This window comes from Haplochromis burtoni, unplaced genomic scaffold (genome assembly GCF_018398535.1).
Source record: "Haplochromis burtoni strain Fernald_Lab_line unplaced genomic scaffold, NCSU_Asbu1 Contig_126, whole genome shotgun sequence".
Taxonomy (NCBI): domain Eukaryota; kingdom Metazoa; phylum Chordata; class Actinopteri; order Cichliformes; family Cichlidae; genus Haplochromis; species Haplochromis burtoni.
Window position 1 is genome coordinate 374,142 of NW_024582487.1, and position 26,683 is coordinate 400,824.

A 26,683-nucleotide genomic window follows, 5' to 3' on the forward strand; every position below is an offset into this window, starting at 1 on the left:
TGTCCTATCATTCACGGAGAAATTATTTCAATAAAAGGGAATAATTTTAAATCCTGCTCATCCGGTTCTGGTGACACAGGATGATTTTTATTGTATCAGCTTGAAGTACCTGAAATATTGACAAAGGTAGCATTTATATTTTATTCGATTTTCTTTTTCCTCCTGAAGTTTTAAAGCTTTTCTGTGCTCAGTTTTGATTTAATGCGGGTGTGTTTATCTCGGTTTCACTAAAGACCAATCTGCAAATGTACTGCTCATTTAAAAAAAAAAAAAAGGGTGAAAAAAAGTTAATGGCACACTCGATCATGGTATCACACAGAGTCAGCTAAACTTCAGGGGGGTATCGATATGTCACGTTATGAAACACAAACCATTGTGAATTTATTTCACCTTCTTTGGCTCCATTGCAGTGAAATTCTGTGTCCTGCTCACTGCTGGTGGTGTGACACAGTATCTGCAGCCCAAGCAGGTTGCACAGGGACTCCAGCTTCTCCAGGATGGGGGTGCATCCTTAAATGCTATTTGTGAAGGTTTGCTGTGACTGTCAGCACAGCCTCAAGAATGTGAGGAGATACTAGGAAAGTGGGCATTACATGATGAGAGCTGGACAGGGCTGTAGAAGAGCATCAACCCAGCAGGAGGACCAATATCTGCTCCTTTGTGGAAAGAGGAGCAGAGGAACACTGTCAGAGCTCTACAAAATGACTTCCAGCATGTTTCTGACAAAACTGTCAGAGTCAGACTCCTTGAGTGAGGCACCAGGGCCTCACATCCTTTAGTGGGACCGACACCCGGAGCCCAGCACCGTGGAGCTCAATTGGCATTTGCTCAAGAACACCAGAAAAGGGCAGATCCACCGATGGCGCCTAGAGCCGGTTCACACCGAGCACATGTCACAAATGCCACACTGTCTGCAGACGTTTTGATATCTGTGGTAATGCGTCAGATTGACCCCGTCCCTGACCGCAGAGATCTAAGTTGCAACACCGAATTGCCAGAGTTCATTCTTGAAGGACTTTGACACGATTTCATATGTGTGCCAGTGTGTAGCTGATATTCTTTGAAAACAGAGGTTGACTGACTGTGAGTGGATAGACGATCTTCTGGTTATGTTCCATTTAGATGTTTTCAGTCCCTTGCCTCAGGTGAAATTGGCTGCCTTCAGTGTTAGCTCACCTTTTGTGCTATTCTGTGTTGACTGGCTTGCTTATATCTAGACCTGCAAAGTTTATTGAGCGCCTGAAGTGATTCCAGCATAAAATGTGCTCTGAGTTTCATCTCAAAATAAGATTTGTATATAAAGCGTGGATTTTTTTTCTTTCATAAGAGGTGATTAAATTATTTGTTCATCTCTTCTGATTCTTTTTAACTTTTATGGTAAAAAACTGAACATGGTCCAGTTCTAATATCAACGACTCGTGGAATGTGATTATCCACACAAGTAGGCCTTATTCTGCAGCAGGAGGCCAGAGGCTTGCTTTTGTCCTGGTAACGCTTTCTCAGGGCCAATCCTCTGCTCGCCCAGTAATCACTGCAGGCTTTGCTGGGCTTTTGTGTGGTGGCTTTGCTTGGTTGCTGATTAGTGTTGTGGGAGACCGGGGGCCGATAATGAGACTGTCGAGTGGCTCCGCTGGACACTGGCCCCCTCTGATAAAAGCATCCGGGAGGCTCCAGTGCCATTGGGTGTGTGATGCGCTCTGAAGAGGGTTGAAACCAAAGTTAACTTGCCCCTTTGACGACGTGGCTACCTCCTGCGGTGATGTGTCAACACGCAGCCTCTGAAACATGCTGCTGGGCTTTGTGTGCCACAGCCAAACCAGCTGGTGTTTAATAACCAGCCAGGGGAGTCTCTGCTGGTGGCCATTATTGTCTTGACATGCAGTGACACCAAATTTTAACCAGAGCAGCAAAGTAACTGTTTGATCCAGCAGCCACAGTGGCCGATAAGCCTCCCAAAGTCCACTTCAGAGTAGCAGCTACACATAATGGCTGCTCACACAGGCTGGTGGATCGACTTCAATAACATAAAGTCATTGGATTTTATGTGGCCTCGAGTATTTTTGTTCTTTATGTTTCTCTAAAGGTTTTCGAGTTGTGGTGGAGAACATTTTTATGTAAACAAAATTATTATTATTATTATTATTATTATTATTATTAATAATGAAGATTAGCTTTATGTCCACTTTAAAGTAAACTCTGTAACCTCAGAAATGGCCCAGATGCTAAATTGTCATTAAGGTTATTGTCAGGTGAATTCTGTGGTACATGTGATAGATGGCAACTTCACACTGATGGTTTGAGACCTGATGGTAATGAAGAACTCTCTGAACTTGCATTGTTTCTAATGGCAAGCTGGGGCGACTCCTGTGGCTGGGAAAAGACTCAAGGTAGTCTATTGGGAAAATAGCCCCAGGCTTTTTTAAATCACCATTACACTTTCGATGTCTGCAAATCCACTATGGTCTGCTTGGGTCCCAGTGACGTAATTTGCCACCTGGTGGTTAGCATGAGAGTTCATCATGACGTCCATGTTCTTGCCTGTTTTTTGTGACCACATGAAGCTCCCAGGCTTCCGACTTCAAGCAGACTTTAAAGACATATAACAAGAATGACTGCTCAGCCGTCCAGAGTCAGAACCTGCCCCCCGTGATGGAAACGGCTGTTTTTCTCAAAAATACATTTACTCCTTATTGAGTAAGTTATTCCTTGTAAGCACGAACTATAATAAAAAAGAACCCACTGAGGTTGCAGAGGCTGTGTGACATAGCCAGAGCAACCGGTGGTACAATCGTGACACAAAAAGAAGGACTTAAAACAAACTAGTGAAAATCACGTATCCTAAACAGACAAAATAAAAAACAGATAATTTGAAGTTCATCTACTCATGTAGTAGTAAGCTAATGGTATGATTGCAGTTCTGGCTGGATTTTAACCAGAGCATCACAAATCTGCTTGAAACTGTCAGTAACAAGTTTTACTCAAATTTTTCTACCAGTTATTTTGGGCTTGACAAATTAGTGCAGATTTTGGTGGATAATGTATGATTTACATATTTAAATATAACATTTTGTGGCATCTTTCCTTGACGTATTGGTGAATGTATAAATTACCAGGTCCTCGTGATTCTGCATGTATGTCTGTCCCAGTAAAATGCTCTTATTCTGATTCCAGCCATGTCGCAGTCATTTGTCTTTTTTTCTTCTGAAATTACCTCTCGGTTTGTGGAGCAGCAGCAGGACCAGGTCGCTAAAGTTTTGTCCAACTAATAGAAAAGTTACTGTCCTCCTTCTGGGATCTGAGTCAACTAGTCGCTGAACTAATTGAAGCGATGTGGAGAGAGACGTTTGGTTGTTTAGCGCGCTTGTAATCCCTGCATTAATACAGTGGACGCAGCGCGTTTTAAGGATTTAAAGCGTAATCCTTTGTTGGCTTTTGTCCGGCGCAGACTGGAAGTCTATACACTTTCAGATCATTGTTAATTAAGGAGATTGACAGGTGTCCACTTGTAATTCTCTCTTTTGAATCATCGCTGGTGATGGGGGGGGAGGCCAGAGGGTTGTGGAGTTATAATTGGAGCCCAACTGGGTGGTCCACTTAAAGTTTGTTGGTGGAGGAGATAATCAAACATGAAAACTGAATGACAAAAACAAAATAAGAATGTGTCAGCAGCAGTCTGCCTGCTTGCTGCTAATTGTGTGTTTTACTGCTTTTTGCTGTGGTCAGCAGAGAACGGCTGCAGGATTTCCCACTTGCCTTTAGTTGATCAGGTGATTCTGATTAATTTGTTTGTTTTTTTATCTGCATCAGTTGGCTGGAGATCTTATCAGCATCCCAAACTCAGGATTTCTATCTGATTGCCAGACGTCCCCCAGTATTGTCAGGCAGATTTTATTTATTCTACTAATCCAACAGGAAGTTTTCAGTGGCCGATTATTGTCCTGTTGTGATCCTAAAGTGGGTACTAACATGTCTGGAGTTCAAATTAGTGTCATTTTAAACATTTGAGGTGCTTTGAAGTTAAAATTTAAACACAATAATTAAAACTAGCAAAAAGAGTCTGGTTTGGTGCTGCTCAGAGCTTTGCAGACCCACATCTATATGTTGGAAAAATATGTGCAGAAGATGGTAACACCAGCTACTCGCATGTAGCTTTGCCCCAGTGCAGTGTCATAATCTTTTTTGCAATGTTTGATTTTTGAGTGTTTTCCTCTTTGTCTTTATCTCCGCTGATTCACTTCTCCTGTATTTTTCAAGCCAACCTTTGAACCAATGACCGTGTCAATACTTTGAGGCTACATTCTCTTGGCTTTTTGAAGCCTCTCCATTGGCCTTATTCCCATAATTCCTCACTCTGTTTAGCCAAAGAGCTACAGTAACTGATGTTAATGTCCACGTAAGATTTTAAGTTAATCTCTCCATCACACTGTGATTGACTCGGCGGTGTTTTAAACTACATGCTGATGTCAGCATGTTAGTGTGGTCACAGTGACGGCACTATTGAATGCTGACATTGGCTAATTAGCATTAAAACTAAACTTATAGAAGATATTGGAGAGAATGCCTTCTGCTTATGAGACCTTATGACTGGACTTGGTCTTTCAGGTCATCTGAAAATTGAGGTCGACTTGTCATGTGGTTTGTATTGCTGAAAACTAATTTTAATAGGTTCACTTTTCCTTCGTCTTTCTCGGTTGTCTTTGTCTTTGTTTACATCTTATATGTGTATAAAAGTGTGTTTGTTGGATGGTGTGACTCTGCGTCTGTATGCTGGAACATGTCTACTTAATGTGTGGTTTGAATCTCACTCTGAAGCCCTTTGCAAATGTGTTTTCAAAAGTGTTTTACAAGTTGTTGTTGTTGTTATGAATATTATTATTGCTATTGTTATTACTGTTATGTCGTAAACCAGAGAAACCTATTACTGTCTAGTTTGTTATATGTAACTTGTACCAAGAAGTGTAAAGAGGACTAAAGGAAAACAGTTTAAGACATAGTTGCCATCACACATTTTATTTCCTTTTAAATTAGCCTCTATAAAGCCCAAAAATGAAATGTACTGCTGTTAGGGGATAAACTGCATCACTTTCATAGCTCGGAGTGTTTCAGGGGTTCTACAGAGAAAACATGCACCAAAAATGTCAGGGTCCACCAACATCCTCCTCCAACAGATCCTCACTTTGCTCCTGGATGTGTGAAGTATTACCAGTAGCTCAGGTTTTTGTCACCCACCAATGAGGTTTTAGCCAAATTCATATCAACAACGTTGTATCAAACCCATACGATTTTAAGTTTTAGCATCATTTATTCAAATGCAGTAGGTATTTTGTGCTGATTGCATGCTCAGAAAAACAGGAAGGCTTCTTTCAAACAAGGTTAACACAGGTTCGCCGTCTTTACGATGCAGACTGAGCATGTCAAATTATTAATGCAGGTGTTCGGTCTCATCACTGAGCCTGTTTATGAACAAATATTAATGCCCCCACTCTCATCTAATACCCACACTCTTCCACCCAGACACTCCTGCGAACTCATCCCAGTCCATAATTTTTTCTTTACTCCGACTTTAAAGCTTCCAGGTTTGTAAACGTGAGCCTCTGGGTCCTTTTTCACAGCACCCTTCACCCACCCCGGGGCTGAGCCACTCAGCAGGCCTGCCCCTATAAACAAACAGCCCCACGGCTCGCAGCTGGCCATCGCCTTGGCAACAGTGAATCTGGAAGAAGCCGTTCCCTTTTTTTTTTTTTTTTTTTTTTTTAAAGTGTGTCTTTGTGAAGGGCTTGCAGCGGTGGAACCAGGGTACTTGAGGCGTCGACAATGCTGCCGGCTGAATGCTTATTTCATTTTCTGAACAAAAAATGCAAATGTGGTGCTCCCACTCCCTCCTCGCATGCGTCTCCCCGCTCCACTCTTCCAGAGCCCAGTGTGATTCGACGTTTGTAAAATCCTAATTTTATCATGGCAACTGATTCGCTCTGTGTGCAGGGCAGAAATGAAGGAGTTGGTGTTTTTTTTCTTTTTTTGGTTAAATTCTGTTTCTTTATTTTGTTTTTTTTAATCTCTGGGGATTAAGCAGGCATCAGGCGGGTTAATTAGTATCCACGTTTAATGTCAAAGCCTTCTGCGTTTGGCTTTTAAACAGTCAAACTGAAGGATTCTCTCAGGTTTCATAAGAGTTTAACTCAGTGAAAGTCGCCCGTTGATGTGAATCTGACACATTTTATCATTTAAACTGAATCACAAAAGCACACCAAACACCACCTCCTCGCTGCTTAGTTGTACGTTGAGTTAAAGGCCTTCAGATGCAGCTCACTGAAGCTCCGTGCTTCTTAAAAAGATTTGAGCAGAACCACTCACAAGCACGTCTTTTGTTCCCTGCAGATTCCAGGCAGAACAGTCTGATGGGAGCGCCTCCCTCCTTCCACCAGCCCCAGTTTCCAAGGTGAGTGTGCTCTTTGTGAACCTGCATTAACTGGTTTTCGTGGGAAGTAAAGTTCGCACTTAACATGCTAACTTTACCTGTGTCGATGGATACGAGCAGCTTTTTGTGGTGGTTTGTCCTGGACTTTGTCCTCCACTCGTCTCTAATGCTCCTCAGATTTGTGTGTTTTATTGGTGTGAGTCATGTGTGAATTAAACATGTCCAGGCCTGTGTGGTCTCCACATTTCCAGCCTTTCCGCTCTGCCTTCCCTCCGTTGGGGGGCTCCGTCCGAATTAAGATTTTTTCTTGTCGCTCTAAAACAAATTTCTCTCGAGGAGGTTTGTGCAACTTAATGAGGCATCACTAATGCTGTTGGCGACCGCGGCGTTTCCCTGCGCCTCGGCCTGGCCCGCACAGACTGGCTATTGATTCTGGCTCCAGACCTCTCCAAAGTCCTAATCAGGTTCTCTCGTTCAACTTTTCAGGCCTATTGTGGCTCCGTGTCACCTCAGGTCAGTAGTTATTAGCGGCGACTGAAAACAGTTTCTTTAACTACTCAGGACAGGACCAAATGAAATGCAGGAGGAACTTGGAGAGAGGGGATTATGGATTCCAGCGCTCGGTTAAGTCCGCCGCTGGCCAGAGTGTGACATGGTTCAGTAATGAGGGATGGGGCTGCCGCTCTGTTTCTGCTCTCTTCATTGTTCGTCAGAAGAGACATTAATATCGCCGCTGGATCGGCACATTGTCCGGTGGTCGTTTGGAGGGCCGCAGCGTACTGGCTCTGCACTCGGTCCCGCAGACGCATCGCGGCCGCCTCAATTCAGGAGTGAGGGCGACTCGGGCCATATGGGAATATGGTTCATTTCATGTGCATCGATGCTAAGTCGTCTCTGAGGAGAGGCCGTTTTGACTCTTTGACAGCTCGATCCCTCGGTAAACTCGAGTCGATGGGGATTTTAAGGAGGCCACTTCAAACCAGAATTGAAAACTGACTTTTTGGATCAGTCGGGTGGAAATTCTCCAAACATGAATTAATCTTAACTTAAGTTTATGAAATTGGTCAAAGCCAAATTATTTTTTTCTCCTTATTTTAATGAATAAAAGATTCAGACTGCTGCAAAGAATAAACAGGTTGTCCTTTTGTGGTTTTCATTTATTGCTTTAATCAAACAATGTGCAGATAAAACAGGTTCTCGATCAGTAAGTGAAAAATGGACTTAAATGTCCTGCTTCTCGTCTTTTTGTCTGCAGGTTCACACAAATACACGTTTACTAATAAAAGGTTTTAAACTGTTCAGAAGGTTTTGTCAGAATTTGAAGCCCACAGCGATGCTGCTTTTACTCCCTCCACACTTTTGTAAATTGTAAAGCCACTGCATCATTCAGCTATTTATGGAACAGGACGGCTCGGCGCTCTGATTCAGGAGGCCAAACCAGCAGGAAATTAGAGTCCGTGTTAACCCAGTGCACATACAGTGGTGACTGATTTTAGACTGCTGTAATTAGTGAGCGTAAGTGGACGGCTATCAGCCGAACAGCTGAAAATAAGTCGTAATAATTCTGTGGATTCTTTTTTAATTTAACTCGTGATTTTAGGCTGTTTTGTTAATATGATATAAAACCCAGTAGTTGAAGCTCATGTAAAAAAAAATATATATATAAAAATTCTTAAAAGTACTTTAAACACAGCACATCTTGAGTGTAAATACTATAATAAAATAGTATATTTTCGTTTATGTCTATCACACAACTTTGGTCATAAATTTAATTTAATGTGGTATTAAAGGGTATTTAAATATTACGTTTACTGCTTTTTTGTTATGTAAAAACAAAAAACATAATGTGTTTAAAAGCCCCAAGAAAGGAAAGAAAACAATGAAAATGAGTCTGTTTAATTCGTTATGATTGCTTATTCTTGTCTAGTTAATGAGTTCAAATTCTTTTGTGTGACGTTACTATAATATTGAAGTTTGGGCTATTTAATATACAGGAAAATGTTACAAATGTTCCGCTGAAGGTGCCGAAAAAGAACAATTTCTGCTATGAAACTTGATTAATGAAGCTCTTACAAATAAGGAAGTGGAGTGTTTGTTCACTGTATTCAAAAAGTTTTAAGAAAAACTTATCATTATTATTATTATTATTATTGTCATTATTATTGTTGTTATTATTATATTCTTTCCTTTTTGTCCAAATTAGGAAAAAAAAACTATGTCTTATTAAACAAAAATGATATAAAATGTGTTAATAGGGATGCACTGATCATGATATTGGTGATTTTTAAATTGTGATTAAATGTCATCTTCTCATGCCAAACATTCTGTTTATTTTAGTTTGACTCTTCATTATAACAAAAAACTGAACACTTGAAAGTTTTCCATCTCTTTCACGTCATTTTGTAAACTTTTTAAACTTTTAAAATTCCAAATGTAATTAAACCGTCAGGTGAATATTTCTGCCTTCCAACACTGGCTAGAGGAAGATATTTGGTTTATCGGTGCATCTGTGTTTTTAAAGGAGTCCTTATTGTTACCTGTGGGAAAGTATTTCTACATTTCTAACCTCAGGTGTCTCTTACTCATTGTGTTGGAGTTTTTAAAGTTTGACGTGCAGATTTGACGTGTCTCCAGGCAGCAGCAGCAGCAGCAGCAGTACAGGGGCGGGGGTCACGGCTGGGATCGGGCCATGCAGACGCAGCAGTCGGCGTATCAGCAAAACTGGAACCGTGGCGGAGGCTCGGGGCCGGGCGGCTACCAGCAGCAGCAGCAGCAGCAGCAGCACTACGATCGCCGTAGAGACGACTGGCACGATCGCAGAGATAACCGGGGGCAGCACCATCAGGTAAATGCGACGTTTCCACGCACACCAATTTGTTTACGACAAGTGGAGGGCAGGGCTAAAACTTCTATCTTCACTTGATTTTGGCTTGTTTTTATTTGGTAAAGTTAAAGTGAGGCTTAAACTGTTTCTGGGCAGATCTGTGAAGCAGATGCAGAAGAAAGAGTCTGATTGGTTGTTGCTCAGTTGCTTCAGATTGAAATCAGGAATCTTTTTGCTCTTTGGGTCTGTTTTTTTTGTTTTTGTTTTTTTTTAAGGTTTTTTTTTTGTAAAATATTTAATTATAATTTGTATAACACTTTTAAGTATTTTAATTTTAATTATATACTTTTGAATTTTGAAATACTTCATATTACTGTTGGAGGTGTTTTTGTGCCTGATTCAGTGTTTTGAAAGAAAGTACTGTGTGAACTGTAAAACCCAGAAACACTCAAATATCAGCAGACAAAACATAAAAACTCAATACGAATTTATGAGAAGCTGAAACTTAAAGAATTAAGAAATTATCAAAATGCTTAATTTTATAGAGTGAAATTATTTTCTTCTAGAAATATTAATCATTCGGAGTAACTGATCAGAATTTAACCAAATCAGAAATTTCAGAATTTCTGTTTTGGTAACTTTTGATTCTTATCAGACAATAAAAGTTTCTTTCTGAAGCATTTTAAGTGAACACTTAAGCAACTCTTCTCTGATTGGCCAACAGAGTTTGATAGAAATTCGAACCGGAAACTTTAAATAGTTTCAGTAAAGAGTTGTTTTTACAGTATAATGGTTTTATACATGTCAGCACGCTTTTATTCTGAAAGGAAAGCATGGAGACTGCAGAGTTTTCTGGCGTTCTTTTAAAACTAGAGCCAGAGAAAGTTCAGTGTGTAAAATTTGGAAAAGTAAAGAGAATTTTTTGGCTCAGTTTATCTGTGGGTCTGATGTGTTAAAATATCAGATCACACGCATTCCAACAAGTGTGCTTCGTTTTACTGAAAGTTATGGATTTATTTTTGTTATTTTTTTTAAACAGGAAGACTTTATTTTAAAAGTCTGTGTTAATCTAAATTATTTCCTCAGTTAAAAATTATTTCAGTGAGATTTCATTTGATTTTAGCGTTTAGTAAAACAAGAAAAAATGTGACAGATGTTTAAATTCTTAAGCTTGTGGCCAAGACTTGCACTGCTCGTGCTAAATGGGTGGACTAATTAAGAATAAAACCCTCAGTGTCATCTTGTCTTTATATCAATATAACTTAAAAAAAAATCTGACCATCCACCATGTAGACTGTTTTAATACAAACAAAAAACAATTACATTTTTACAGAGAAAATCTTTGTATTAACCAGTTTTTATGTTGTTCTATTATATGTTGTTCTATACTTTTATTGTGAAGCACTTTGGGATATTTACCAGTGAAAAGTGTTCTGTGAATACATTTTACTTACTTAAATCTTTTAATACTGTTTTAATAGTGTTGTGCTTGTTAAAGTTATTCCTTTGACCTGATGCATATTTATTGTTGTAAAGCTGTAATCTTATTTTAAACCTCTGTCTCTATTTCAGGGCTACAGCTCCGGCAGAGGTTACCCTCTCCCTCCTCCATCCAGAAGATACAACTGGAACTAAACTCTTAATGATGTTGGGATTTTATGGAATGGGGAACTGTTTTTAGGGGAACAATGTCAACATCTAGCTTTTTTTTTTTTTTTTGTCCACATTTCATATTATTGTCTTGTACAAGGATTTTTTTTCTTTATTGTAATACTTTGGGGGAAAAAAGTGTGTTATGTAATCTCTGATTTTTATGATGAAGCCTCTTAAACTTGTAAAATACAAGTGAGTGAAGGACAAAGTGTCCCGCTGTGATTATTTTTGAGAGGAACCTCTCCAACTTGGCTCATGTATTGCAAAAGTGAAAATAAATTCTTCTCAGTGATGTTGGTATATTTGTCTGAGCAGAAATTCCTTTTTTCATGAGTTAAAAATAATAAATAAACCCATTTAAATTTAGTTTGAATATTGAAGTCACTTATTTAAAAAAAAAAAAAACATAACTGACCTACGGTAGATTTTTGGTGAATATTTTGGGATATTTAAAGGTGGACATTTGATAGAAATCCGTTCCATGTCCAAGTAAATGCTGTCCTGTTGGTAATTAGAGCTGTATTGATGGAAATGCGTTAGAAAAATAAAAAGGTCCAAAATGAAAATATGATTTATTCAATACTGTAAACAAACGAAAATCAGCTTTAACAAAGGATCTCTGATGACGTGCCTCAGTTCGGTTTTTGTCTTTATGAGCTGCTTCTATTGCTCCACTTTGTTGAACCTGCAATAATTTAATTTGTTCTGGAAATGAAAAAAAAAAAACGTGAGAGGCGCCGGAAGCTGTGCCTCATCCTGAAGCTCCTTAAATTAAAGTTTCTCTGTGTTCAGTCTCAGTCACGTCTGGCAAATACAAAAAGAAGAGAGAGAAAAGACTTAAATGTTTCGTTTAGAAACGGGAAAAGAAAACGCGCCATCATCAAGAGTCAGCGCGAGCCCGAGGCTCGAATTTACAGTTTGAGTTGTGCACTTTTTATTGCTCAAAGCTGCCTTTGAGTCACTGCGTGTGCAGAAGGAGCCGAACCTTTACGCACGGAAGGAAAACAAAAAGATTGGCGCGTGTCCTGCAGAAAACTCCACTCGGAATGATGCCCTCCTCTCGGCATCACTACCAAGTTCTGCCGTACAGTAAGTTGGAGCCGATCATGCTGTTGGTGTACTCAATAAGCGCCGCGTCCGTCTGCGTCATGTTGATCTGCCCGTGCAGTCCCAGCGGCGGGCTGGGGGACAAATCCTCCAGCTCCTCAGTGGAGGACAGCTGGTTCACCTGCGGCTGCTGCCCGCTCTCCGCCATGGCATCCCCCACGCTGCTCTGCCTGTTCCCGCTGTGGTTCGACCCACTCGAGTCGGTCCGGCAGCCCTTAGAGTTCTTGGAGAGGACCGGGGACACAGACGAAGCCCTGCGTGTTGCTCCGCACAAGCCGCCGCCACCGCCTCCTCCGCCGCCTTCCTGCTGGAGCTGTTGCGCGGCCTTGTCCTTGGCCTGCCGCTTCAGCTTATAGCGGTGGTTCTGGAACCAGATCTTCACCTGGTTCGGGGTGAGGTGGATGAGTCCGGCCAGGTGCTCTCTCTCCGGGGCAGACAGGTACTTCTGCTGCTTAAAGCGTCGCTCCAGCTCGTACACCTGCGCCTGCGAGAAGAGCACGCGTCGCTTCCTGCGCGGTGCCGCGTGCAGCGTCACCATAGACTTGGCGGTGGAGTCCATCCCGGCCAGACTGCCCACCATCCCGGGCATGTTCATCCCCGCGGAGGGGCCCATGAATCTGGAAACTTTGAGAAATCACAATCAGAGTTTGGCTTTAAAAAGAAAGAATAATAATAATTAACTAAACTCGTTTAGAGAGGAAAAGTGAAAACGGTAGAAAAAAATTTAAAATGTTAAATTACCCCAAAGTCTTCTGTAAAAATAGGAAAAGTTTGTTGTTGTTGTTCTTCAATAATGAATCATATTGTACGATTTTAATCTTTTAAACCAGACCGACAGGTGCGAGAGTCTAATGGGATAAATCAGTGAGTTAACTTTAAAAGATCAAACATGTTGACGTTAATTTAAAGACATTAAAATGCAGTTAATTCGGATTCAATTTGTTTAGGAGCAACAAACAAACGTTTCATAAAACATAAATCTTTTTAAATCCTTCATATCGTTTGGAAGAGGAAGCCGGATTATTGTAACATGTCTAATAATCCTAATAAAGTGACTTAACTCTAACAATCGCTTCAGTCTAACTCAGGCTTGTCTCTCCGGGCCGGGGACGCTCTTACTTGTCGGGTATCGGGGCTCCGGGTTGCTGTACCACGCCGCCGCTGCCGCCCCTCCGCCTCTCACCGTCTCCTGGTAGGACGGCAGGTCTCCGACGTTCCCGATGCCGCCGTTGCAGAACCCTCCGACGGCTCCGGAGAACTGCGGTACCCCGTGGGGCACGTGGTAGGGCCCGCCGGGAGCCAGAGCGGCTGCTGCTGCTGCGCTGGCCGAGCCTGATGAAGAGGAGGAGGAGGATGAAGAAGAGGACGAGGACAGGTGGTGGTGGTGGTGATGATGGTGATGGTGGTGGAGGTGAGGCGGCTGCTGCTGATGGTGCGCCTGCTGCTGATGCTGCATACCGGGCTGCGAGACCTGCGGCTGCCGGTAGGCTCCCAGCGGGGATCCGAGGCTCCCCGCTGCGGGGTCCATCACTCCGAACCTGCGGTAGCGGTCCTCCATCGGGCTCAAGATGTCTGTGACTGAGAAGGGAGTGGAGTGCTTTGGGCTCAAGGACATGGTGCGGCCACCCCGTGCCCTCCTGCTGCGTGCGGCTGGATGTGCTCGGTTCTCTCTGGCGGCTCTCTGCCTGCGTCCCCCTCCCTCCCACCGGCTTCTTGCTTCTTCTGTGTCGCTGGGAAAAAGTCCAGCTGATCGGCAGCAGGAGGAGACCAGTTGCCCTTATCCCGCTGGACCCACATGGAGGGGCGGAGCGACGCGGACACAGCAGCCAACAATGGTAATTGACATTAGAGGTAAGCAGAGAAAATGGTTCAGACCTGCTGCTGCTGCGGATTCTGTTTCCGAGGCTGGATAGAGTCAAAGCCCAAATTCCTCCAAACATCAAAATCATCACCTGATTTACCACGGCACATATTTACCCGGAGAAGAAGAAGAAAAAGAGCGGCCACCTGTCAGAGTTCTCACAGCGGCTTTCCTTCAGATCGCTCTTTATTGGAACTGAATTTGATGTTTTTTCATTTAAAGTGACCATAAATGTGCCCCATCCTCCCCACCCCCCACCCCTCAACGTGTGACACCTGCAGTTCTTTCGCGGTTTTCTTCTGTTATTGCGCGCGAGCAACAGTGCGCAGGTCTATTATCTCAGTTTCATCTTCCAGTTACGCGCGAGTGGATCTGAGAGTCTGTGACACTTCCACGCGCGGTTACCGCTTCGTGTTCAAACCACAGCTTTAATCTGACTGCGAGTTTAATCTGCGCGTGTTTTAATCCCGTGTATTTCCCGCTCTCTACATGAATTTTGCGCACGAGCTAATCTGCTCCCTTTGCTCACTCTGCGCGTTACAAAAGTTCACAAAAATAAACCGAGCTAAACTTTTGTTTCTGGATTTTTTTTATGTGTAACTTCTCCTATAAACGAATATTAAGAAGCTATTAAATCAACTAAAATCATAATTATTCAGACTGTATTTATTGTCAAGTGTTTATGATGTAAAAATCTTTGTTTCACTGTCTTTAATCAAATAGTCTTTGCATGTAAATAATTTATCCAATTATTGTTTTATTTGCTCAATTTGCAGGTTTACTTGTTTACCCTTTTTTTATGGCATAATACATCCCAATGAAAGTTTCAAAGAGTTTAAGATTAAATATTTAAGATTAGAAATATCAATGAGAGAAATGAGACTACAGAGAAGCTTTTGCCGCTTTTTGTAATTAGGAAAAACACGAACATGAAATGGAGCTACATGCGTGTGAGTCGAAGAAGAAGAAATGACCCAAATAAAATAAAAAATATATATGTATATTTACATCCAGTTTAATGTTTTGGATGATTTTCAATTCTTTTTCCAGTAGAAGTGAGACTGAAGCTGAAGCTCTGACCTTCATTTTAATTCTACTTTTTCTCGTCAGAGCTGCGAGGATATCCAGACTTTTCTCCTGATCTTAAACCTCTTTAATGTTCTCACTGACCGAAAACAATCCACCTTTAAACGTGCACCTTCAGCCATCCTGTAAACAGTCCGAGGAGCCAATCACCTGCTGACCTGCAGCACCACGTCACGCCACGTCCTCTTTGGAGTTTTCACAGATCGAGGCTTCCCCGTTGCAGGAGGGATCGGAAAACAGCCGGGCCAGGACCGAGGCCGGGATCCGGAGCTTCCTCCGGGCTCAGAACTACTGCTGGCGGTAAGTGAGGTAACCCGGCGGGTGCAGAAGCACCGGAACCACCTGAAACAAGGTTCTACTTTGAGGAGTTGGAGCTCTGCAGTGGCCTGATGGTGTCTACAGATGTTTCCAGCCCCTGTAACGTTTTATAACGAGAGACGTTATCGCTATAACTATTATTGATGAGTTATAGTGCTCTAATATGACATCACTACAGAAAAGTTATGTGTTAATGTATTTATGCATTGATACAATTGCAGGCACTTAGTGATCTAATGCTCCTTTAATGACTTTAGGGGGGGGGAACTATCACACCATCCTAATAATAGTTAAAACTTGTCACATACAGACCTTGAGTGCTTTGGCTAGTCACATATAATTAATCTGTTTTAGGTTTTACTCACTTTATTATTTCCTAAAACAGTTTTGCTTTTTTGGTTTTTAATCTTTGGTTGTTTTTTTCATCGCTGAAGCTCTGAATATGTCTGAGACCTTTTATGATGCGTTTAAGGTCAACTTGGTACAATCAGATTCTTATGGCAGGCTCCTTTCCTGTCCGATATAATCACTGCAGTGTTGTAGTTTTAGTGACTCTGAGCCACTTTAATGATCTTCAAGTGAAAAAAGAGAAAAAATAAAAGGCTTTAAAATATTACACGCTAATATTTTAAAATGTTTATATCATTGCAGGTGTCTGACTTTTTTGTCTCGCTATTTACTTAATTTTACATGACCTAACTTGTATTTCCTGGGATTTCACCAAAGCATTCAGGCCTCTGAGCTCTACTTATTCCACTCATAGTGTATCCCGCCTGATTTTGTGGGCATTGACTTTATGGTCTCTTCAGAGACACTTTCATTACTCCCGCATGGACTTTAATTGTGTCTGTGGCTGTTTATGATGTGTTTAAGCACGTGATACGTGTATGTCTGTTAGATATTTTAAAATCCTCCAATTACTTGTTGTTAGATATATAATCATTGCAGTATGTGCAGGCTCTTGGTGAGTCTACTTTAATTACTTTATATGAAAACCTTTTCTTTTAAATACAAAATTAAATTAATAGTAATAGTTTACGCCCTATGAGTCTACATACCCCGTGATGTTGTAGTAAAATTACGAGCCTCTGGTACTCAGGTTTCTCATAATGTGTCCAATTTGGTGTTTCTTGGCTTTAATATTTCCTAAGAGGCTTTGTATAAGTATATTCCCAGAGGGACTTTTAATGTGTCCAAGGATATTTGTGATATGTTTAAGGTGAAAACATTTCATGCAAATTCCCAGAAAGGTCAGCCTCTAACATAGCCATGCTCATGTTCTCTAATGTAAGATTTACAATGAGTTTATTTTTAATTCATTATGGCTCAAAAGTGTTTTTAGTCTTTAAACTGAATTCCTTTTATAGTGAGTGTTACAAATAATTATACTGATGGGGTCATTTCCAAATAATAGGGACCATTATTTACTTGTTTAGTGATTCTATGCTATCTCAGTGACATAGCAAATTTTAAAAGCAGCGTTTCTTTAACTCTTTAGCATAAGATGGGAAGTGTGATATAATTATTATACAACAGGCCTCCGGTGCTCTTTGTATGTACAGTGGATCTATTTTATTGTTTATTGATGTAATCTTCACCCAAAAAGGCCTTTTGAAAATGTTATATGATAATATTCCCACGGGGACTTTGAATGCATCAATATAAAGCATTTAAATGCACTGAGAGGTCATCTAGTGTCACAGTACTCATGTTCTCTGCTCTATTATTTAGATTCCAGCTAATGTAGGTTTATTCCTTTAAATGAAATTCCTACAGGGACTTAAATGATGTATATATTACCAGTGATGCAGATCAGTTTAGGGTCCACATGTGGCACTCTAACATTGAAATCCCTGTAGTGCTGTGCAGAGATCTAGTGTATCTTTGCTGCTGTTAAGTGATTTTTATGGTGAGTTAATTAAACTGTAAGGTGTTTGTTACACTTAACTAATTAATTGGGTGTTCACTTCTTTATTCTGCTAAATAATGTTTTAAACAACGATCCTATAATATTTCTTTTGGCTTTTAAAACAGCAATTTATCTGTAATAATCCACATGATTTATTGTCTGTGTTAAAACTAAATGTTCATTATTTTCTCACATTCACGCTTGGAATAAAAAAATACCAGACTTTGAAAACAGATGAAATCCTGCATTAAATAAATGTAAGTCTGTGAAGGTAAAATATAAAACGTAAGAAGTAAGTTTGATTTATTATGCACAGCGTTTTGAAAGGACACAGATGAATCTGAGCGGTCGTCAGATGATTAATGCTGTAAAAAAAAAAAGTGCTTCACAAATTTTGCTTCATTTTGTTGTGAAATGTGGGATAATTACAGTCATTTAAATAAAACCACAGTCGAGGTTTTCAGGGGAAATCTCTCATCGGCGACGACAGGCCCCAGTCAGATGCCTTTTTCAGAACAATGTGTTGGGTTTCACTGTGTAAAAAATGTCACCTATTACCATAAAGTAATGTTTGAAATGTGAGATCCTGCTGAATATTAATGAACATTTTTTAATGTAAAGTAAAAATATCTTTGACAAAAAAAGTAAAAATGTAAAATACAACAAATTCTTCCACACTGTGTTGTATGTATTTCATGTTTTCTTTTGTTTTGTTTTTAGAGAGGATTTCCATGAGGTTTGTGTTCTTTTAGAAGAAGTTTCCCTTTGCTTTCTTTAAACTCCTGCGATGTCATCACAGAGAACCATCTCTGTCTAAGCTCCTGATTTATAATCACTCCACAGTTATGTCACGAATGTGGTTTAATCCTTTATTTTCTGTCGTTTTTAGAGTACAGGGAGGTTTGTGGTTCTCTAAAGGACGTTAACGAGCTTTTTTAAATAAGAGTTTGTTCAAGGTCAGAAAATGTTGAAAAGTAATGAAATTCCATTTTTAGCACGCTGAAAGTCAAATACAAAGATTTTGGTTTAGTGAATGAATTCCACAAAAGCGATTGCTTTTTTAGTGTCAGTCTACTAAGTGTTTAATCCAGTAATCATTAATGCTTTAGCATCCTGCTTGTTTTATGGATGCGTAATTAGATTATGAAGCTGGCAGGTGCTGTGGGGGGGTGGGTGGGGGGGCAGCTGCCCCTCAGTGATCTTACTCACAGCACGGATTCATTTATCTCCATTTAAAAAAGTAACTGTCAGCTACTTCTCCTGTTTTGATTGATCTGCTCTTTTAATTATCGTAATCATCATAAGGAATCATAAGGAATTTCAGAACTATGTGAATATTTAAAGCATATATTCTCTTATCTCCTGTTTTTACTTTAGTTCTAATATTTGAAATTAAAATGAATACAAACGTACATTATTTTTAACATTCCTGTTTTTGTAAAACGTTAATCTTTTGCTGTGTACCAGGAGTTAAATCATTTTTTTTAACTGCTTAGCACAGAGATTGTCCTCAGACATTGCATTTAACTTTCTTTTTGTTTCTCAGGTAACTGTAAAATGTCTTTACTTACTTAATTTTAAACGAGTAAATAAGGTTTACGTACCTTAGCCATGCTTTTTGTCTGCATACTGAGGAGCTGCGTGTAGTAGTGCATACTTGTTTCATTTACTAATCTGTACTTTCCTCAAACATACACCACCTGCTATGGAAAATGCAAAGACTGGTGTGAATGTTTATTTTCCAACTTTGTGAAATGGATGAACTCGATAACACAATTACAGTTAACGAAATAAATTCATATTTCTCTTTTGCAATTTTGGAAAAATATAATTTAGTAACAATTGACTTTCTTTTCAAATGTGTTTGCTAATCCAGTTTAATTACATATAAATATCTAGGAAACACAGTGGTTTTAAACATACAAAGATATGTTAACAAACTTTTAATAAACTACGAGCAACTACTTTTATTTTTATAAAAATGTAAAATAACTGATGACCCTTTTATTGTTTTTTTCTTTGATGTTTTTAAGTGAACTGTATTCATACCACGGTGGAAAGTGCTTTTAAGCCCAAATAAAATCATCATGACCTGAAATAAAGCATAATTACCGGTCCCACATTGTAACGCTTATAATTTTGCCCCCTGCTACGGGTGGTTTGCTGTTAAATGAAAGTAACTATGCACTTTATCAGCCATCGCTCTGATTGGCTGAATTCAGATTAATGTACAAAGCAGCCCGAGACACCGTCTGGTGAGCATGGCTGCAGGATTGTCTGTGTTTGAGGGTAACAGATCACTAATCACTTAAATATTTTTAATTTATTACAGCTTCTAAATGTTTTCAAAACATCACAAATGATAACCAATCTTATGTCACTCTGGTTGCAAAAAGTAAGCAGTAAAAGTGAGAACCTGACCTCTGGTTGCAATACTTTTAAGAGGTGTGTATATTCATATTTCCTCAAATTTGTTGCACAAAAGAACAAGAATGCAAAGATGTGCTGGGCTTCTTTACCAGGAAAAGGTTGATATTCAAGCATAGCACCCTATCAGTCGCAAAAACTGCAGCTTCTCTAATCTCCACTTGAGGCCGACTCCAGAAGTGAGTCAATCCACATAGATTCCTATTTTAAAATGGTATAATTTAATCCTAATTTAATTTTTCATGACATTAAAAACAAAACAAAACAAAACAAAACTCCACCACATCCATTTGGATTTTGTTAAGGCTAAAAAGTTGTAGCTGCTTTAGTCTATTTGTGTGCAAATTTTTTATTGTAGGGTCTTTACCTTACAATTTAAAACACCTTGAGACAACTGTTGTTGTGATTTGGTTCTATATAAATAAAACTGAATAAATTTGAATTGAACTGTAGTTGCTGCCACTTTCAGAGTCCTAATATCCAGTAATCAGAGCCTCTGAACTCAACTGCAACTCTGTGCTGCTGGAGAATTTTACTGGAACTGGGTGACAAAGAATATGCTTATGTGTGAAGTACAGACCTCCAGTATGCTTTTGTTAATCAATCCTAAATGTATTAGTCTGTTATTTAGCACTTATTAGCAGGTATCTGTCTGTGCATGCAGCTTGCCAACCTTAGCCTGCTAGTACTAGCTGACTACTTATCACTCCACCCCTCTCATCCAAATAGGCACCTTCCAAATTCCAGAAAGCAAAACAAACAAACACACAACTGAAAAAATGTTTACAGACCCCACAAATGAATTATCAGTGTGGCCACGTTTGGCCATCTTTAATATACAGTCTGATGTTGTTGAAAAATGTGAATGGTTACTTTTTAAAAAACTTTTAACTGTTTGATAAATTTGAACTTGTCCTACAGACACCGACCTCCTCTACAGCCACTTGTACAACAGTAATGAAGCAACAGATAAACAATTAAATAGCAGAAAAAAAGTTAGATAAATAAATACATTTAAAAAGGACATTTTATATGGATTAATCAAGACTTATAACTCACAGTATAATTACAGGAAGTCTGAGCAATTAAGTACCAGAATCTTTCTGTAATTTTACACATTTATTTTAATAAATGATGATAAATAATGACAATAAAGTACTTGATTCTTCTATTCTATAATAGTCCAAAGGGACTTGCTGACAGACTTCTTTCATTTACCACAGCAGTAACCCTCACCTTGGTAGAAGAGACGGTGAGGGGGTCGGGAAATTCAAATCTTTTTGCTCAAGGACTCTTAGTTATCCACCTTCAATATAGAATTAAAGAAAAATTATACTGGTTTGTAAAGCTGGGAGACTGTATATGTGCGTGTTTGTTTGAGAGAGGAAAATGGGGCTAAACTGAATAAATTTATTTGATTTTAAAACCACAATCTGGAACATTTAAATAAACCAAACACAAACTTGTGAAGGCCTTTTTGTGTCATGGGGAAGTTTTTCTGAGGTTGGAGGTTATGCTGGGTTTCACAGACAGATTTTGGTTTGCAGTTTAGATTTTATTCCTGCTGTGTTTAATCTGTGCTTCTCATTAGCCTTGATGGCACAGTGAATAGAATAAACAACTACAGGTCCATGTGGAACCAGTTCTGCCTGCAGTCTGATCTGATGTATGAAATAAAAAGGCAGAAAAACGATAAACAGACTGCACACAAAGAAGTCAGATCTGCTGGCAGAAACACATTTACTTCTTTCTTTCCTTTCAAAGACTCCATCTTCTGATTTACATCAGTCTGAATCTGTTTCTCTGTGAAGAAGTGCCCCTGACCTCAGTCAGATCTCTGAATAAGAAGCAATAAATAAAAAAAATGACTTTATTTTCACCTAATTCAACAAGCTAATAAACAGCCATCAATTTAATCAGTGTTAGATGTGAACTGCAAGCCTAAAACTTAACTGCAAAAGAAATTTCATGATTTTACTTGATTATTTCATCAAATTAAGCAACTTTTCATAACCACAATATGACAAGCTTTTTAAAAATATGACACTGTTTTAAATTCAGGCACAAAAGACGCCCCGGTGAGGTTTTTAGGTGGAGATCAGAGTTTGTGTTAAAATATGAGCCTTTATCGTCACACCAGCAGTTACAGACACGTAGTTAAGACCGTTAAATGATAAAGATGTCCACTATGACTTCGAAATGACCAATCCATCCACCCCGACCTCCTCATTAGGTTGAATTTGCTCTTCCATCACTACTTTAACCCTGACTTCTTTCTGTTCTTCATGGGCCAATGTGGGCACAAGCTGAGGAGGATCACACTTATCAGCAAACATCTGCAGAAACAACTTTCTCCAAACATTTCAGCGATGTTGTGCCAAAAACCGGGTTGTTCGTATTTGTATTAGAATATTCAAATATTTGTACGTATGTATTCGTATTTGCACCTGTTAAAAATAGAACAAAACTGAAATCACATCACATGACCATTATTGTAGACCGCGGCTCCTGAGCGAGTAGGCAGTAGTAGCATGCTAAACAGCAAAACAGCTGGAAAGAGCAACAATGTGGTTTCTTTTAACTGATTTGCTCCTCATCCTTCTGTCTCTTAAACTGATAAGTCTGGCTTTGTTAAAGGCACCCCTGACAGTGAAAAGGATAAAAACTGTAGTACCTCTAATGGCCACTTGGGAGCAGTTCTAAAAATGAGTCAGACCCATAAACTCTCATGTTAAAATGCCCAACTTTACACGTTTACAGCCTGATGCAAAAACATTTTGGCTTCTATAGAACGTTTTCCCCCTTCATGACCCCTCTGAACAGGGTTATTACTTTTATTTTATTTTTTGGAACTGATCCACTTGGATACTTGAGTTAGGGTTGTGGACACACTGATTAAAATGTGTCCCAGCACAGGTTGGAGTCTGCTAGGCCTCATCCACCTTTCATTTTGAGCACTTGCTGTGTGGTGCATACTATCCCAGAAGTTTGTGTCTCAGGTTTTGTGTGTTATTACTCTAGTATTTAGCTGGTATTTGTGTCTGTGCATTACAAATGAAGCTTGTTTCGGTCAATCTCTTATTCACATGGATCATCCCAGCCAACGGAGCTATGGGTTTGATTTGGCACATTTTACACCAGGTGCCCTTTTGTACCCAATATCCAACCCACTGTGGGATTTGTGTCTGCTTGAGGGATCTTTGTTGTGTTGGGTGACTGTGTTACCCACTACACCAGAACCACTGGCTCTGAAGAAGCAACATGGAGGCAGCCAAACTGCTAATGATGTACAGCAAGTTCTAGGTGCTGTTAGGCTTCATGCCAGTGCCTTTTGGTGTATTTCTCATGATAGTATATGAAATAATGATCTAATCTCCTTTGATTTGTAAGTTGGCTCACTTAAACAAAAATGATCAGTCTCTAAGTTTTATCGTAGTCTAATTTTTATGGAGAGAAACAGAACATCAACTAAAAATCCAGAAACACGTTACATAAAAGTTATAAATGGATCTGCATGTCATGGAAATAAATGTTTGATCCTCAAGAAAAAATATGACTTAGTACTTGGTAGTGAAACTCTTGTTGGCAAGCACAGTGATAGGACATTTCTGGTAGTTGGTCACCAGGTTTGCTCACATCTGAGGAGGGACTTTGGCCCACTCCTTACAGAAACTCTCTAAATCCTTCTGCTCGTAAATCAAAGCTTCAGCTCCCCCCGAGGATTTTCTGTAGGACTGAGGTCAGGTGCGGTGGCTGTAGCTCAGGTGGTAGAGCAGATCATCTACTGATCGGAAGGTTGGTGGTTCGATTCCTGGCTTCCCCTAGTCTGCATGCCAAATACCCTAACCCCAAATTGCTCTCCGATGCATCCATCGGAGTGTAAATGGTAGTTAGAAGGCACTAAGAAAAAAAATGAGTGAAAGCACAAGTTGTGTAAAGTGCTTTGAGTGCTCAGAGTAGAAAAGCGCTATAAAAGAACTGGTCCACTTACCATAGGTCTGGAGACTGGCCAGACCACTTCATGACCTTAATGTGATTCTTCTTTAGGCACTACTTTGTTGCCTTGGTGGTATGTTTTGGGTCATTGTCACACTGGAAGACCCATCCAAGACCCATCTTCACTGTTCTGGCTGAGGGAAGGAGGTCCTCACCAAAGTTTTACTCTATGTCAGCAACCTTTTTTGCGCCACGGACCGGTTTATGCCCGACAACATTTTCACGGACCGGCCTTTAAGGTGTCGCGGATAAATACAACAAAATAAAACTAGTAGCCAGTACCGAAAAAAAGAAGATTTATTCATAACACACGTGAAAAGACCCAGGAAAACCGAGTTAATGATAAAAACGATAACAAAATAACGCTTAAAACCAATAAAAATCCTGAAAACCATACATTTCACACCTGAGCCTCAACTCTCGCGGCCAGGTACCAAACAACTCACGGACCAGTACCGGTCCGAGGCCTGGGGGTTGGGGACCGCTGCTCTATATGGCCCCACAATGTGGTGAAGTTGTCCTGTACCCTTATCACCAAAACATCCCCAAAGCATAATGTTTCCACCTTCATCCTTGACTATGGGGATGGTGTTCTTCGAGTCATACTCAGCATTTATCTTCCCGCAAACACAGCGGGTTGAATCGATGCCAAATAGCCCAATTTTGGTTCTATCTGACCACAGAACTTTCACCCGAGCCTTCTCTGAATCATTTAGATGTTCACTGGGAAACTGAAGACAGGCCTGTACAGCACCTGCTTGAGCAGAGGACCTTTGGCATTAAAGCATAGCGTTAGCAATGGTGTTCTTGGTAAGTGTGGTTCCAACTGCATTCAAATCATTTCATTTTGGGCTGATCCACTACCTCATTGGTCTTTTATATTTCTTCCATTTCCAAATAATCGCACCAACAGTTGTCATCTTCTCTCAAAGCTTTTTGCTGATGGTCTTGAAGCCCAATCACAGCCTTGTGCAGGTCTACAATCTTGTCCCTGACACATCTTTGGTCTTGTTCATGGTGGTGGAGAGGTTGGAATAGAAGAAAGTGAGCCTATGAACACGTGTGATTCATATAATTGTTTGATTGATGGTAATCTGTGTGCCTGATTTGTACACTACTGTGGAAGCCAGAATTCTGGACAGGTTGTTGGGTGTCAAATACTTCTTTTCTTCCGTGAAATGCAAATCATAATTTATCTAATATGTTTTTGCTATATTCTTTCTTTCTACATGAAATTACTATAAAAGTTAGATACTATTCATTCTGTTCACAGTGAGCTGTATTATTACATTGATGATATGTCTTGCTGTGGGTGGTACAGATCTTAAAAGGGGTTTTTAGTTTTGTTCGGAGAATTCTCAAATATAATTTGAGAATGTCTCAAATTTTATTTGAGGGATGCACAGACGTCTTTTGGCTCCTGCCATGTTGGTTTTTTTGGTCTATATTTGAATGAGATGATGGAGTGCTAAGTTATAAGCTGCATGATAAACTGTGTAGGTGCAGTCACAGAAGAAGAAAGCTACAAAGAAACAAAATACTAGAATTTTATTCATACAACCCACTGATTCACATTTCTTTCCTCCTTGCTAAGCAAATATCATTTCTCTTTTATTTCTCTGTTTTTCTCCAGACCTGGTCCCCCAGAGCGGCTCTGAGCCAAACCACCTCATGTCTCTGACCAAAGCTAGAGGTGGGGGGGGAGGAGGTGGAGGAGACACTTAACTACAACCTCTATTTGTATGAATCCTTTTCCCCCTTCCCTCTTTACATTTCCTGCCTCATCGTGTCCTTTTATTTCCCCTCTGCAGACTCCAGGTTCTCTGCCTTCCTCTCTGTCCCTCTCCCCTCAGTTTAATCCTCGGCTCTCCGGAGGAGCATTAGGGCAAGCAGCTGGGGCCCCCTGAACGCCTCTTGAAAAGGCAGCCCACTCTAACCAGGAGGGCGAGGAGGGAGGTGGAGGTGGGGTGGAGGGGCTGTTTCAGACCACCTGGCTCCTGAGACACAGAAAAATCCACCGGCCGATAACTCCACACTGAGAGGAGAAGGAGGACTTGACGGCACAATGTCTGGACTCACGCTCTTTCTTTCTTTTCTGGAATTAAGTCTCAAAGCTGATGTTGCTCTGCGGTCGATGAAAATATTAGACAAAAAAACGTGTTAGTCTTTCTTTAAATCCAGTTTTTTGGTTCTATTAGAAATGTACCGAGACTATTCGATGGCAGTGTTTTCAGTTTCAACAGCATGCCTTCAGTGTTCACTTCTTTATTTTGTGCGGGATATTATGTAAATTAAAATACTTTTTGATCCATATTTTGTTGCTTTATTGTGTCTTGAAAACCTTACATATAATAAGCACTGAGAAAACACATAAAAACAGAGATGTAAACCTTCCGAACTCATGGATAGAAACGACTGGCGAACAGATATTAAACGTGTTTTTACGTCACGCCTGCCGAGATGTTTTTTCTTTTATCACACTCACACATTTCAGGCTGTTACCATGAGAGGAAAAAAACCCGCTTCATCTTGACCTGTGGTTACAGTGCACAGAGAAAGGTCAGAGGTCACGTGTTCAGAAGTGGTCTTCAGAAATCATGCAGTGTGCCTGTGTGCAGGGTGATGCAGGTCAAGGCGCCATCTCTGCACCACTTGGCAGTTAAAGACGCATTAAGAAACATGAGAAACATGGAAAACTCACGTGTGTGTGTGTGTGTGTGTTTGTGTGTGTGTGTGTGTGTGCGTATGCGTATGCGTCATCTTTGTAAGGACCTGAGTGAATTTTTGCATTTGGTTGTCACTGCGGTACAGAAGGGCTGATTGAGGCTTCAGGTCTAATCAGGTTTTGTTTTTTCTCCTTTTTTAATATTTATATATTCATATCACACATATCATTAATACTTATTAGCACTTATTACACCCCTTATTGCTCCCTATTTCCCAAGAAGCCAACGGTACTTTTCTTTCACTTTGCACTTATTTTTAGTTATCGTGGTCACATCGACTGATAACCAAACTCTGGATCCTTACTTTGTGTTTGCTCCTTATTGCGCTTCATGATGCAGATCTCCCAATTCTGCAGGT

General features: G+C 40.1%; 2 protein-coding genes and 1 long non-coding RNA gene across 6 annotated transcripts in view; 2 read left to right on the plus strand and 1 right to left on the minus strand.

Annotated features, from left to right (window-relative positions):
- xrn2 (5'-3' exoribonuclease 2) overlaps window positions 1-11,195 on the plus strand; it is a 43,938-nt gene extending 32,743 nt beyond the window's left edge. The window contains exons 29-31 of one of the 3 annotated variants that reach the window (XM_042224028.1): window positions 6,379-6,439; window positions 9,053-9,263; window positions 10,815-11,195. In XM_042224028.1, coding sequence (XP_042079962.1) covers window positions 6,379-6,439; window positions 9,053-9,263; window positions 10,815-10,877 — 335 coding nt within the window. In that variant the 3' untranslated portion in view covers window positions 10,878-11,195. Of the gene's footprint in view, window positions 1-6,378; window positions 6,444-9,052; window positions 9,264-10,814 lie in introns of those variants that run through there. The other 2 variants (XM_042224029.1, XM_042224030.1) reach the window with 2 other exon arrangements.
- Window positions 11,196-11,605: 410 nt separating this feature from the next.
- Window positions 11,606-14,093, minus strand: nkx2.4b (NK2 homeobox 4b). 2 transcript variants are annotated; one of them, XM_005929867.3, is made up of 3 exons: window positions 13,461-14,090; window positions 13,122-13,334; window positions 11,606-12,626 (listed from the first exon to the last, which is right to left on the minus strand). In XM_005929867.3, the coding sequence occupies exons 1-3, from the start codon at window positions 13,615-13,617 to the stop codon at window positions 11,965-11,967; spliced, it is 1,032 nt and encodes a 343-aa protein (XP_005929929.1). In that variant the 5' UTR covers window positions 13,618-14,090; the 3' UTR covers window positions 11,606-11,964. The 2 variants fall into 2 exon arrangements, with proteins under 2 accessions (XP_005929929.1, XP_042079965.1); XM_042224031.1 differs by having other exon boundaries at window positions 13,122-14,093.
- Window positions 14,094-14,705: 612 nt separating this feature from the next.
- On the plus strand, window positions 14,706-26,360 carry LOC121815064. Its single transcript, XR_006054757.1, has 3 exons — window positions 14,706-15,249; window positions 25,233-25,292; window positions 25,411-26,360. It is a non-coding gene; the product is annotated as an uncharacterized LOC121815064 (long non-coding RNA).
- Window positions 26,361-26,683: the final 323 nt, after the last annotated feature.